Source organism: Schistocerca nitens, chromosome 9, assembly GCF_023898315.1.
Source record: "Schistocerca nitens isolate TAMUIC-IGC-003100 chromosome 9, iqSchNite1.1, whole genome shotgun sequence".
NCBI classification, from domain to species: domain Eukaryota; kingdom Metazoa; phylum Arthropoda; class Insecta; order Orthoptera; family Acrididae; genus Schistocerca; species Schistocerca nitens.
Window position 1 is genome coordinate 230801410 of NC_064622.1, and position 14618 is coordinate 230816027.

The 14618-nt window shown below is 41.9% G+C and overlaps 1 protein-coding gene across 1 annotated transcript in view; it reads right to left on the minus strand.

Moving 5' to 3' along the window:
* LOC126204147 (uncharacterized) overlaps window positions 1–14618 on the minus strand; it is a 96637-nt gene that overhangs the window by 8832 nt on the left and 73187 nt on the right. The window contains exon 6 of the mRNA XM_049938556.1: window positions 7906–8019. Coding sequence (XP_049794513.1) covers window positions 7906–8019 — 114 coding nt within the window. The remainder of the gene's footprint in view (window positions 1–7905; window positions 8020–14618) is intronic.

Below are 14618 nucleotides of genomic sequence, written 5' to 3' on the forward strand. Positions count from 1 at the left end.
ACTTTACAGAAGCTCTCCTGCGAAGTTTCATATCAGCGCACACTCCGCTGCAGAGTGAAAATCTCATTCTGGAAAGTCACAATAGTCTTTCTTTTCAATAAAATTTTGAAAAATGTTTCTGCTTTGAAACAATTTTGTACTGTTAAGTTGATGCAGTGGGCTAATCAGGGTGAATGTCGAATTCTTAAGATTTAGGCAGGTTTTTTGTAACTGCAGCATTGTCTGTAACCCACTACTACTGTCTTATCACAGATATTGTATTCTAATAAGATTTGATTGACGAGCTGAAAAAATGCAACGTTAAAGTAACCTGCCAATATATCCGAAATTTTGCACAATATTGTCAAAAAATTCCCTTTTTCAACGTCTTGTAACCTGAAAAATTACTTTCACATATAAAAAAATAATTCTCATAAAAATTGGGCCAATATGTTACTCGTCGATGTTACGTTGAGCTTCAGCGTCTTAGTAGCATGGGAAAAGCAGGAAGAAGAAGAAGAAGAAGAAGAAGAAGAAAAGAGGAAGGTACCATAAGGAATAGGGATGCGAGAGGCAAAGTGTTTATTGGTCTGCCACGCAATGCTGCTACCTTCAGGCGTGCAAGCTTGCTGAAGAACTGCCGCAGATACGGTATAAACTGCACATGGCAATAACAAGATTGAGACTGCATTGGAGAGATCAAGGGTGGCTTTTTCACGCATTATGTTTTTTCTCAGTTGAGTTGACACTCAGTACAAAACAAAAGGGCCATCACTCTACTGCAGTGCGACAGGTGCTACATCGCTGAGAAAAAAATGTTCAAACTTATGTGAAATCTTATGGGACTTAACTGCCAAGGACATCAGTCCCTAAGCTTACACACGGCTTAACTTAAATTATCCCAAGGACGAACACACACACCCATGCTCGAGGGAGGACTCGAATCTCCACCGGGACCAGCCGCACAGCCTATGACTGCAGCGCCTTAGTCCGACATCGCTGAGACCGGCAGCACTTGTTATCTTAGTGCAGTCGACATTAAGTGTGTAGCTTGTAGAAGTTGTGTTGGGTGTTTCCCATTCGTCGGGGGAAGCGCGCGAAGCGGTATAAAGAACACAATATGGTATTAATGAAGTATAAGGAAAGGTGCGGCGAGGGACAGCATACCATCATATCAATATATTCCTGTAATATGCCCGCGCCGCTCAAGTTTGCACTTGACAGAAACTGATAGATGGCGTTTCGTCGTCTTCACTGCAGTGGCGATACAACAACTTACATTACACAATAGCTGAGAGTTTTCCATTACCACTGGAAAGTTCCGATTTGGTTACTAAGGCATATATTTACAACTTGCTATCGTTAATCTTTTTTGGCAAATATATGCATTAATATTGACTCTGTTCTATAAGCACCGAAAGTTTTAATTCTGTTCCGATTCGCTAACACAATGGAAGCACTTCCGCAAAAATCGCCACAAAAGCAAGTCGTTTACATACTCGGTAGACAGTAATTGTAATGCCACTGGCACCTGATTTTGCTGTGCTGTATTAATTTTGGTTCAAACGGTACTGGGGTTCGCGTTCGTTTCTCACTTGCTAGTCTGCTATAGCACAAACAAATGAAAGCTTTGGTCGCGGAAGTAACAATGTTTTGAGGAAGCACATCATAGAGACATCTATGTACAAATGTGTTGTTTATTTATAGTAATGAATAAGAAAATATATTAAGCCTGCTGTAACGCAATTATTCAATGATTTGTTATGGTTGGCAGTGTTCGTAAACAGAACGCAAATGACACGATGGCTTCAGATTTCTATCGATAAGATGGGTGAGGGGCAGTGGGGGCGGGGAGGGGAGGGACGAAACTGACAAGTAATACCTTATGTAGCAACCATGATACCTTACAAGTTACGCCGACTTGACTTAAACCGACATGTACCGATCACAAGGACGAAACGAAACTCAGCATGCATTGAAGAGTTAAAGAAAGAAACATTTAAAAAAACGTTAGTTACATGTGCCTGGATTCTGCGTTGTGATGACCTAAAGTTTTTGTCAGTTTTAACACGGGTGAAACTAATTTTTCGTCTTTAATAAAGCGGCAAGTCAGTGGCAGTATGCCTTCATTCGCGTTGCTTTACCTCACGCACGTTATAACACTAAAAAAATTACATTTTCTGGCGCTTTCTCTAACATATTTTTTATCTCTTCCTATAGTTTTGAGATCCGTAAACATTTAAGAGTGGTTTTACCTGGCAATTCGTATCTGCTGTCTAAGGCAAAAACAAATTTTTCAAACCTCGATGTTCGGAAGTTCTGTACATTAGCATATCGATAGCAATCATTTGTGCATAAAGAGAATCAAGTTCTTTTCTTACATTTGAACTGACTTGTGTTAAAATAATTTTTATAGAGCTTCTCGACTCTTTTGGTTGCAACTCTTGCACTTGTTCTATCTCACAAACTGATTCCTCGCCTTTCAATTCTATTACTAATTCCTAGTTCTTTACCATGCTCATTTTAGTGGTCTCTTAAATAACTCCTATTCCCGGCAATGTTTGTAATCTTTAATGCAGATGGTACACCTTACGAAATGACTACTATCAACCACATTCTTGAAAAAGTTCAACAGATGATTGATTTTTACAATTCATTTTCAAAACAATAATAAAAAACTTCTATTTACGCACCTCTTACATAAACAAAATAATCTTGGAAGGGCGGATTTTACTCAGCCAACAGAGACTATCGGTGGCATGATAGCTTCTTGTCGGCACCATTCGGAACACTTCTTCGCTACTTTGCTGTTTGTCTCACTGCTGCGAACAACATCGATTCAACAGTTGTGGCACTATATTTGCGTGATGGAGAATAATCCTGTTGTTGTCTGCCATTTAAATAACGAACTGAGTGACGAAGAAGACACTGTTGGCTCATTGAAGTCACCTCCTACGATACCCCGTAGAGCTAGAAGCTGTAGACGCAGAATTCTTCCTCTTGACGCTCGAAAAATTATTAATCAGGTTGCAGAATGATGTAAACTCGAAAAAATGAAAAAAATGATGGTGATCATATTCACCCGGTGCAAAAGTTTCAAACAAGGGGTTTCAGTATTAACGGGCAAGAGCTTAAGAAATATCTACAGGACACTGAGTTTTGCAAAAACATTCCTGGACATTCACAGTTAACTCTTGGCAAGAAGAGATTAGTTTTCTCTCACATCCAGTGAAACATTAACATTTCGCCCGAATTACTTATGAATATGCACTGCAATACTGCGAAAGCAGATAGCATGTAAATACAGCTGTATATTTTAAAGATTATGTCCAGCCACCATACAAATAAAAAAGTTTGACATTTGACGGGTTGTACTTTTGCTATATTAAGTTTTGCGGGAGCTGGTGTGTACTTGCAGGAACAAGCTCCGCTAATCGACCACAACACGGGCAACCAACATACGAATGATATTTGTGCTTCTGCAAAATCAGAAGTGACGCAGGGGCATTAGGATTGCGTCAGTGTTTTCGAATCGCTTTACACATTAACATGTTCAACTATAAACACTTGTAAGTACAATGAGGACTCAGAAACAGAAGAGGACAGTAGCAGCTGTGTTTAATTAATAACGAAAATGATTGTATTTATTTTAGGATGCATTATACAGTACAATCAGAAACACTGAACAAATATTTAAAATGTCATTTTTACCTCTACAAACAGCGTTGTATTACAACACCCTTATTTACATTTGTATTCCATGCTACAGGTGAGCAAGCTCATACATTTGAAGATGAAAATCTGTGTAATGCACATTCATGAACCCATGTTATTTGCGTGTGTAGTTTTTACCATAAGCATCTGATCGGTACGAGATGTGCGCGACCGTGGGTTGTCATCACTGGAAGACAAACAAAAAAATTCCCTCTTTCACGAACCCTCCCCCACAGCGACCAATCTATTAACAACATAGTTTATAAACAATTTAAACTGGTTAAGGTGCCACCATATTTGTTGTTGATTAAATACCTCCATACAAGCTACTTTCCTTCTGCACTATCGAGCGAGGTGGCGCAGTGGTTAGACACTGGACTCGCATTCGGGAGGACGACGGTTCAATCCCGCGTCCGGCCATCCTGATTTAGGTTTTCCGTGATTTCCCTAAATCACTCCAGGCAAATGCCGGGACGGTTCCTTTCAAAGGGCACGGCCGACTTCCTTCCTCGTCCTTCCCTAATCCGATGAGACCGCTGACCTCGCTGTCTGGTCTCCTTCCCCAAACCAACCAACCAACCAACCAACCTTCTGCACTGCAAACGCATGGAGTTACTACGAACCGACAATTTTTCAGGCGCCAATTCAAAAAGAATTACATTATGAACGATAGGACTATCGATAGTTAAACCAAACTACCGATGGAGACGATAGTGCATATGCTATCAATTAATCGGTAGTTTATCGATGTTTAAGTAGCACTAGTTACGTGGCAGTAGGTGACAGCACAATGCACCTTATATGAAAAACGTAGGTTTTTGGGGGTGTCCGGACACTTTTGATCACATAATGTATGTTCCGTGTATGGCGGTTGGCTAAATTTAAATTTAATGATCGACGTCGTCGACTGTTGTTGCTATTACTTCTGGGGTATCAAATAATGTACAATTGCTATGCTAAAAAAATAAAAGCCAGATGAGGAGATCCGGATTTATGAGGACCGGATACATTGCATTTGTTTTACTTTTTCATGTAGGCTATTCCAACAAGCTACAGTCCCAGCAGCCCGTCTCTGAATTTGTTCGGTGTGTGTTATCATGCCTACTTAAAAACTACCATAACAGTGGAGCAGTATTGCTGCATCTGTTTGGGACAAGAATTATTGATACTACATACTGTACGCAATTCCCCTTACAAATGCATTGCAGTCCCTCAGAACTTTTCCAATAAAACTTGGCCTTCTATTCGCCTTCCATTATACTGATTTCCTTATTTGTCCCATTTCATACAGCCATAGTATTCCGCCTATATACGAGGGCCGTTCAGAAAGTAACCTCCGGTTGATTTAAAAAAATACACCAAGTTAAATAAAAATATTTTAATATATACATCTTACAACTACATCTTTGCACTATTTTTCTACATAGTCCCCATAGCGATTGAGGCACTTATCGTATCTCTTCACAAGCTTTGAAATTCCTTCTGCATAAAAATCACCCGCTTGTGCCTGGAGCCAGCCTGTGACCGCATCTTTGAGCTCTTCGTCGTCATCAAACCGCTGTGACCCGAGCCATTTCTTCAAATGCATGAAGAGGTGATAATCACTTGGCGCCAGGTCTGGGCTGTAAGGTGGATGGTTGATAACGTCCCACTTGAAGGACTCAAGAAGGGCCGTTGTTCTGCGAGCAGAGTGAGGACGGGCGTTATCGTGCAAAAAAACGATACCGGAAGTCAGCATACCACGGCGTTTGTTCTGTATAGCCCGTCGTAACTTTTTTATTGTTTCACAGTACACGTCTTGATTAATGGTCGTACCACGTTCCATGAATTCAACCAACAACACCCCTTTGGCATCCCAAAACACCGTTGCCATCAGTTTTCTGGTAGAAAAATCTTGCGAGGCTTTTCTTGGTTTGGTAGGCGAATTTGAATGTGCCCACATCTTTGATTGTTCTTTTGTCTCAGGGTTCACGTACTTAATCCAGGTTTCGTCACCGGTCACGATTCTGTTTAACAATGGTTCTCCTTCGTCCTTATAACGTGACAGAAAGTCTAATGCAGAGGCCATTCTTTGAGTTTTGTGGTGGTCGGTAAGAATTTTGGGCACCCATCGTGCACAGAACTTACGGTAACCCAATCTTGCTGTCACTATCTCGTACAAGAGAGTCTTAGAAATCTGTGGAAAACCAGTAGACAACTCCGACATTGAGAAACGTCGATTTTCACGAACTTTTGCATCAACTGTCTGAACGAGTTCGTCAGTCACCAATGATGGTCTACCACTCCTCTCTTCATCATGAACGTTTTCTCGTCCACTTTTAAATAAACGTACCCATTCACGGACAACTCCTTCACTCATAACTCTTGGTCCGTACACGGCACAAAGCTCACGATGAATAGCTGCTGCAGAATATCCTTTGGCTGTAAAAAACCTTATGACAGCACGCACTTCACATTTGGCGGGGTTTTCTATTGCAGCACACATTTCAAACTGCCACAAAAACTAAACTAGCGCAGGTACGACGTTCACTCGACCACGGCTTGATGCCGACTGACCTGTTGAGTGCGTGAACGCACAGATGGCGTCGCTACTCCCCCCACAACCCGCACTGTGACCAATCGGAGGTTACTTTCTGAACCGCCCTCGTATATATGTCCTATGGTAACCTGATACGTAGCCGACGTCGCTGACGCACACTTGCACTGTGGCGCTCGACGCGGATGTAAGCAATACGAATCCTGGTCGTCGAAAATTTTCCCTGCCAGTATTTGGTCGCAAGGAGAGAACAGGTGGTAATGTGAAGTTCCTGATCACCAGTCCTTACGCTAATACTCCTGGATTAAATTTCAAACCTCTCCACAGCGAAATTAGAGCATCTGACACTCCTGATGATGATCTGTCCTTCGGATGGGGACGTTAAGCTTAGTGGCTCCATTGGTGTTATCCAAGAGGAGTGGGCTCCTTGCTGGCACCGAGTTTCACCCTCTCGCTTCCTTCACCCATAACAACACAATTCCAACACTACACTGTAAAGCACTCGTCGCAGTCATCCACACGACACAGATACACATCTGACACTGAGTGACATGTCGAAGGAAGGCAACAGCAAACCATCTCCACGAGCGGTTTGCCTAGAACAGCAATGCACGATTCCTGCACTTGATACCCTACGCTCATTCCTCGAGTACGAAACTTCTTTGGCTTCTACGGAAAGACGTGCTCAACGAGTTCACCATTAATCTTGTAAACAGATGCTATTTGATTCTTTCCGGTTGTTCTAGGCATTAGAGGCCTAGTTTAAGCGCGCCCTTACATCTATCGTAGAATTCCGTTGAATGTTTTAATCTAGCATGTCGTCTCATGAAACTCCAGAGGAATTGAACGAACTTTCTCAATATATCTGCCTTGTTACATCTTTCATCAAACCAATCTCCTTTTCAGAGAATACCGCATTTATACTATGCTCATAATACTGTACACACAACCATAACTTTTAACTGAATACAACCGCAACAGCAAAACTTCTGTCCGTCACTTTAATAGGCCGAAGAACTTTTCACAGGTGATCAATAACGATATATAAGAGGATAGAGATTTTTTCCTCGTGATAAATGCCAAATAGAATAGAATATTCACAGACATTAAAACATTAGAACCTTTCGAGAAAAAAAACGTAAATGACAAAGAACGATGATGGCACGATGACTCTGCAGTATGAATACAGATGTCAGCTAGTGAGATCGTCCATAAAAGCTTCACTCCAGTTGTTACGTATCAGCCTAGTCAGAACATAATTCTCACAACCGCCACCAACAAACGCAGGAGAGCTTCTGTAAAGTTTGGAAGGTAGGAGACGAGGTACTGACAGAAGTAAAACTGTGAGGACGGGGCGTGAGTCGTGCTTGGATATCGCAGTTGGTAGAGGACTTGCCCGCGAAAGGCAAAGGTCCTGAAATCCAGTCTCGGTCCGGCACACAGTTTTAATCTGCAAGGAAGTTTCACAAACTAAACAAACGGCGTTACCCACGCAGCTCAGTGGCGCAGATCAAAAGCATGTACTAGATGAATAACGAGCCCAGACCTTTCTCCAGCTGTCTCACGGCAATAAGCACTCGAATAACGTTGAAGCTAGTATGCATTGAGGGATGAAATAGTGTGCTTCGCTTCAGGCATCGCACGGCTGTAGCAGATTTCGTATGCTTCGCACTGACCTGTGTAGTGATCCTTTGCCCCAACAGACACAAAATCGCTGTCTGGTAAGCGTAGAGGGTCGACCCCAGCACCATCTTTGTCATCCCGACAGGCTCAATATCTTCCTGCAGCAACTGAAACAATTACCGCATGTGGCAATTTTATCTGAAAAGTATAAAATTGGTTTCTAACGCCAGACTTTAAAACTATACATTTCAGTACTCTGTACGTGTGTTATGATGTACAAATTGCTCAGCAAATAAGCTTGTACGTTACGCATCCCGTCATCAATGAATGGCTTGGAAGTGCAACGACGTAGTATACTTGTCTTTGTGATTAGAGTATGAAGAAAAGTTTCACATCTGTTCGTATCTGATGTAGTTTTGAGGAGTTTTTTCGGTAAATAAACCAAGAAGACATTTAACTGTCTTCGCCATTACGTTAATATTACAACCGTATCACATACGAGTGTTACCTCACCATCAAAGGTCCCTTTTAGAATTATAAAACATTTTCTGTATAAATTATTTTAAAATGTATTGTTACATTGAAAGACTGGCACAAACATGTTGCACTGATGCAGTCCCAAACAATATCCGAAGTGAATGAATCTGCATAATTTACGCGTGCTAATTTTTTACGTTTCATTTCGTATAGGTATTTTAATGCAATTGCTAATCAGAAAGTTCATATTTTTATGGCATTTATATTAATTTGTCCATACAACGAATCTTTCTGCTTTCCATGGGGAAACGCTTTTCTAATTGTTGAAGTGCAACAAACATTTACTTCATCGTGTCAGCAGGTTTATATGCTACACAGTGATGTCGATGAAGTAGGTAGAAGGAGCTATCTCAGGCTATGAGAATAAGCAGGAAAGCATGCTATATTGGTAGACATAAAAGGACGAGGCATCAGAACAAATTTGCTTTCCTGTTCAACTAAGTACACTGATCGGCTCGAACATTATGACCACCTACCTACCAGCCGGTATGTCCACCTTTGGCACGGATAATAGCGGCGACCCGGTCGTTGCAGTGAAGCAGTAAGGACTTGGTAGGTCGCTGGAGGAAGTTGGTGCTACCTCTGCACACACAAGTCACCTAATTCCTGTAAATTTAGAGGAGGGGGCTGACGAGCTCTATCACATCCCAGATGTGCTCGATCAGGTTCAGATCTGGCGAGTTGAGGGGTCAGCACATAATTTGGAACTTGCTACTGTGTTCCTCGAATCACTTCATTATACTCCTGGTCTTCTGACATCGCGCATTATCTTGCTGAAAAATGCCACTGCCGTCGGGAAACATGATCATCATGAAGTGCCGTACGTGGTTTGCAAGCAGTTTTACGATACTCCTTGGCCATCACAGTGCCTTGCAAGAGCTCCACTGGAACCATGGATGCCGGCTTGAATTTTCCCCAGAGCATAATGGAGCCGTCGCCAGCTTGTGTCCGTCCCTCAGTACAGGTGTCAAGGACCTATTCCTCTGGAAGACAACCGATTCGCGCCCTCCCACAGGCATGATGAAGAAGGTATCGGGATTCATCAGACCATGCAACGTTCTGCCACTGCGCCAACTTTTAGTGCCGATGGTCACGCGCCCATTTCAATCGTAGTTGCCGACGTCATGGTATTAACATTGCCACATGTTTGGGTAGTCGGCTGCTGAGGCCCATTATTAGGAGTGTTTGGTGCACTGTGTGTTCAGTCACGCTTTTACTCTGCCCAGCATTAAAGTCTGATGTTAGTTCCGCCACAGTTGGCCGCCTGTCCTATTTTACTAGTCTGTCCAGCCTGTGACGTCTGACATCTGTAATGAAGCGCAGCCATCCAACCTCACGGCACCTGGACGTGGCTGAAAATGGTTCAAATGGCTCTAAGCCCTATGTGACTTAACATCTGAGGACATCACACACATCCATGCCCAAGGCAGGATTCGAAACTGCGACCGTAGCAGCCGCGTGGTTCCGGACTGAAGCGCCTAAAACCGCTTGGCCACCGCAGCCGGCCTGGACGTGGTTTCACCTTGTTTTCGCCACGTGTTGAAGAGACACACCACGGTGCTCCTCGAACACCCAAGTCGTGCAGTTTCCGAAATGCTAGTGTCGAGTCTACGGGCCATCACAATCTGCTCTCGGTGAAACTCGAATAGATCGCGCGCCTACCCTATTCTAACCTCAGACAGCACGCTCACTGATGCTACATGCACCGTTCGTGTCTCTGACTAGCAGTCATTCCTAACCAGGTGACACTGCAATCGCTTGGTTCGGTCTATATCGATAGTAGGTCAGTGGTCGTAATGTTCTGGCTAATCAGTGTAAGCCATTAATGTTAAGTGCCAAAAGTCAAAGACAGGACTAGCAATGCAGGACTACCATCGTGCGAGGACCAGATGAGAGTTGACAGAACAAAAGGATTGTTAACAAGTAAGCTTTCGGCCAAAAGGCCTTCCGAGTTAGACAAAACGCACGCACACACACACACACACACACACACGCACACACACAAGTACATTCACGCAAACTGAACTCACACACACATGGGTGCTGTCTCTGGGTCTGGTCTCAGCAGCCATTGTCAGGTGTATGAGTTGCGTTTTCGTGAATGTGTGTGTTTATATTGTCTAATTCGGAAGAAGGCCTTTTAGCCGAAAGATTACATGCTAACCGTCTTATCTGTTGTGCCTTTCTGTGGCTCAGCATCTCCGTCATAGTATTGACAGGATTGACATTGTTATAGTCTACGGTCTGAAGAGAGGTGTGGTGTACGTTCATTGAACCTGCTCACTACATTTAAATCTTGCCATTGTTGTACAATTTTTAGTCTCCACACTTACCTCCATTAGCAAATTTATTCATTGATGCCACAAGATGTGTCCCACCTACATAACCCTTCAAAATCGACCCTTTTTTGCCGCCTACAACTTTTATCCAAACATATTGCAATATCTCATCTCCATCTCGATAAATTCCCCATTATGTATTAAAAGTCTGATTCTCCAGTCTCATATTCTACAGACTGTGCGTTTCTTTTGTTTGGGGATGCAAATAAATTTTAAACTATGTGGCTGTGTCGGTCTGGTTCGACACTCCCGATACTAAGCGCACAAAGAGCAAGACTCAGGTGAAACAAATTTCGACAGGATCTTGTCAGTCAAATCGCCGAATAAGCCAATGGATATTTAATTAGAACTGCCAATGTTTTGGCCCTGTATCTGTGTCTGACTGCGTGCTTAGACAACATGAAATGTAAACTTGAGCATTCTCAGAGTTTCTGCCAGTTCCAAAGAATTACTAGGATCTTTAGTTTTCGTAAATATATTTCAAATTAATCAAAAACTTCACTTCGTATCATTTTTCAAACGGATTATGACTGTCCATTACTATCACGCAACTAAACTGTAAATGTAAATGTCGTGTGACTAGGGCCTCCAGTCGGGTAGACCGTTCGCCTGTTGCAAGTCTTTCGAATTGACGCCACCTCGGCGACTTGCGCGTCGATGGGGATGAAATTATGTTAATGATTAGGACAACACAACACCCAGTCCCTGAGCGGAGAAAATCTCCGACCCAGCCGGGAATCGAACCCGGGCTCTTAGGGTTGACATTCTGTCGCGCTGACCACTCAGCTACCGGGGGCGGACACACAACCAAACTCAATCTACTAGTAACAACAGAGAACTACTAGAACATATTTTAAATATATTCTGAAACTTTTCATTATACATGTAACGTCCTTGCCTTTTTCCTATCCATCCTTTTAAATATTCAATCAGTTTTAAACATTATCTTCAGTAAATGAGCTGGCATGGCGCACCATAAGACTGTTACATCAGTCAGCAAATTATACAGAACAACGACTGGTGTTTTACGTAGTTTCATTAACAGCAGCTATGGTGCCACAGTGCTTCTTGGTGGCAAGTGCATTGTCGACCTGCTGTTGTCACACACGCATATATGGCCTAGTGTTTCACTCCCAAGCGCTTCCGACAACTACGTGGCGTCGTAACAGTTGGTTCTCGAACATGTTTAGAACAAATTAATATATGGTTTATGCTTCATATGTGACTTATTCTTGTTGCTCTGGAATTTTTATTTTAACGTTCTTCTAGCTCTACTGTAAATTAGAGGAGCAAGATAACCATATGAACGGTCGAAATGGGCGGACCGTTGCAAGACTAAATTGAATAGTAGTTCGGTTTTCTCTTACCCCAATAACTTTTAGAAATTTCGAAGGTATGCTATCTATTTCTTCTGCTTTATTTGATCCAAAGTTAAACTCTATTAAACTCGGACTCTACTGTTGGATTCCCTACATATTCTACATCTTCTTCTATCACTTCATCAGATAAGTCCTCCCACTCGTATAATTCTTCGGTGTGCTCTTTCTAACTATCCGCTCTCTCCTCTGTGCTTAACAGTGGAATTCCAGTTGCACTTGTAAAGTTGATTCCCTTGTTTTTAACTTAATCGAAGCTTGCTTTAACTTTCTATGTACTGAATCAGTCCCTTCTACAATCATTAATTTTTTTTGATTGATTCACTTTTTCCAGCAGCCATTTTGCCTTGTTTTTCCTGCACTTGCTTTTTAATTTATTCCTAAGTGACTTACATAGTTGTTTTGTTATCATTATCTGCACAGTTTTGTAATCCCTTCTTTCGCCGGTTAGCTAAAGTATTTCTTTTGTTATCCACGATTTCTTCGCAATAACCTTTCTTGCACCAACATATATTTGTACAGTTGCTGTGATTGCCGTTTGTAACAGTGTCCATTCCTCTTCAGTCGAACTGCCTACTGTGGTATTCGCTATCGCATTATCCACATCGTAAAAGAGCATCAAATGCATCACGTGATTCATCAGTAATTCAGTATCCTTTTTCTTTACACGCTTATTTCTCCGAACGATTCTCTTAAACATCAGTCTACTCTTCATTATTACAAATTGTAAGCCAAGTCTTAAGTTGCTCCGGGTTCACCTTAAAATATAATATCCGATTTTGGAATATCTGTCTGACTCTAATGAAATCCAGTTGGAACCTTCCTGTGTCTCCAGGCCTTTTCGAGGAAAAATCCCTGTGATTTTTAAATGTTTATTCACTATTATCATCTGAAATTAATTGTGGAACTCAGTTAGGCTTTCTCCTCTCTCATTCCTGTTGTCAAGCTCATATTCTCCCTTAAATCTCTCTGCAATTCCTTCCCCTACTACCACGTTCAAATCCCCCATAATTGTTAGTTGATCATTTTCCTATACATCCCGAATCATCCCTTCCACATATTTATGTACTTTATCTGTTCACAGTAACTCTCTCTCTCTCTTTGTGCGCTACCTTCTTTTGTACAACAAATCCTACTCATGATTTACTATTTTTTGCTATTTTTGATATTACCCTTATTCGTATGACCAGAAACCGTTACCTTCTTTCCGTTTCACTTCACTGACACCCACTGTACGTCTATTCAGCCTTTGCATTTTCCTTTACAGATATTCTAGCTTTTCTACTAAGTCCAGGCTTCTGATCATGGAAGCTCCGACTAGTAGAATGTTATCCCGTCGTTAGTTATTCAGTCTTTTTCTCGTCCTCACCTACCTCTTGGCATTCCCTCCCGGATATCCGAAAGGGAGACTAATCTGGAACCTTTTGTCAGGGGAGAGATTATCATGACACTTCTTCAATTACAGACCATATTTCCTGTAGATACACATTATGTGCCTTTAATCCTCAGTGCAACATCCCGTGGAGAATGGGCTTTCATTTCCCAAGAAACCTTCCAACGCCTGACTGAACGTATGCCTGCGAGAGTGGAAGCTGTCATCAAGGCTAAGGGTGGGCCAACACCATATTGAATTCCAGCATTACCGATGGAGGGCGTCACGAACTTTAAGTCAATTTCAGCCAGGTGTCCGGATAGTTTTGATCACATAGTGTACTTTAGGTGGTTGTTAACACGCTAATATGGAATTGCATAAAAACGCTCCAGTTTTTTGTAGTGGCAAATAACGTCAAAGAGATGTCCGTGGACAAAAAGTTGGATGCACTGCATATGATGAATAAAGAGGAACTGATGAGAAACATTGCTGCCAAATTTGGAGTTTGATCTTTAACGGTGTGTGATTTGGAAGAAAATGGATAAAATTTGATGAGCTTTGTTTCAAAATAGCGAAAAAGGACAGTTTAGACGTTAGGCAGTCGCAGGACGAACAAAAAAAAAACAAAGACTTATCTTCTAGATGGCGCAATTTTCGTGTGGTTTAGTGCAAATAGCGAGAATGGCATGCCGAATTTCGGCCAGATATTGCAGGAAAACTCGATACATTTAAACAAGATCCAAACTTACCAGGCAGCCAGGGTTACGTAGAGAGATCGACATGAAATACGTCAGCTGTCAGTGACTGACGAGGATGGCTTTCTATCTGAAGACATTATGACACATATAGAGGCAGCAACGCAGCTGGACAAAATAGTAGTTTATTTGGAATGCCAGGCAAAAACAACAACAACAACAAGCTGACGATACGCCTGCCTGACAGTAGTGCACATAAACGACACACGAATCTGGCTGAAAAGAAACTTGATTGTTTCAGTGTATAAATATCGCCGTGATTTTTCAATATCTTATCAAAATTTGAGTGAAAGTAACGCCTAATTTGTGTATTTATCTGAAAACAAATACAGGGTCTGTGTTTATGGTATTTAAACAGTGTTATTATAATGTTTCTGAATTTTCGGA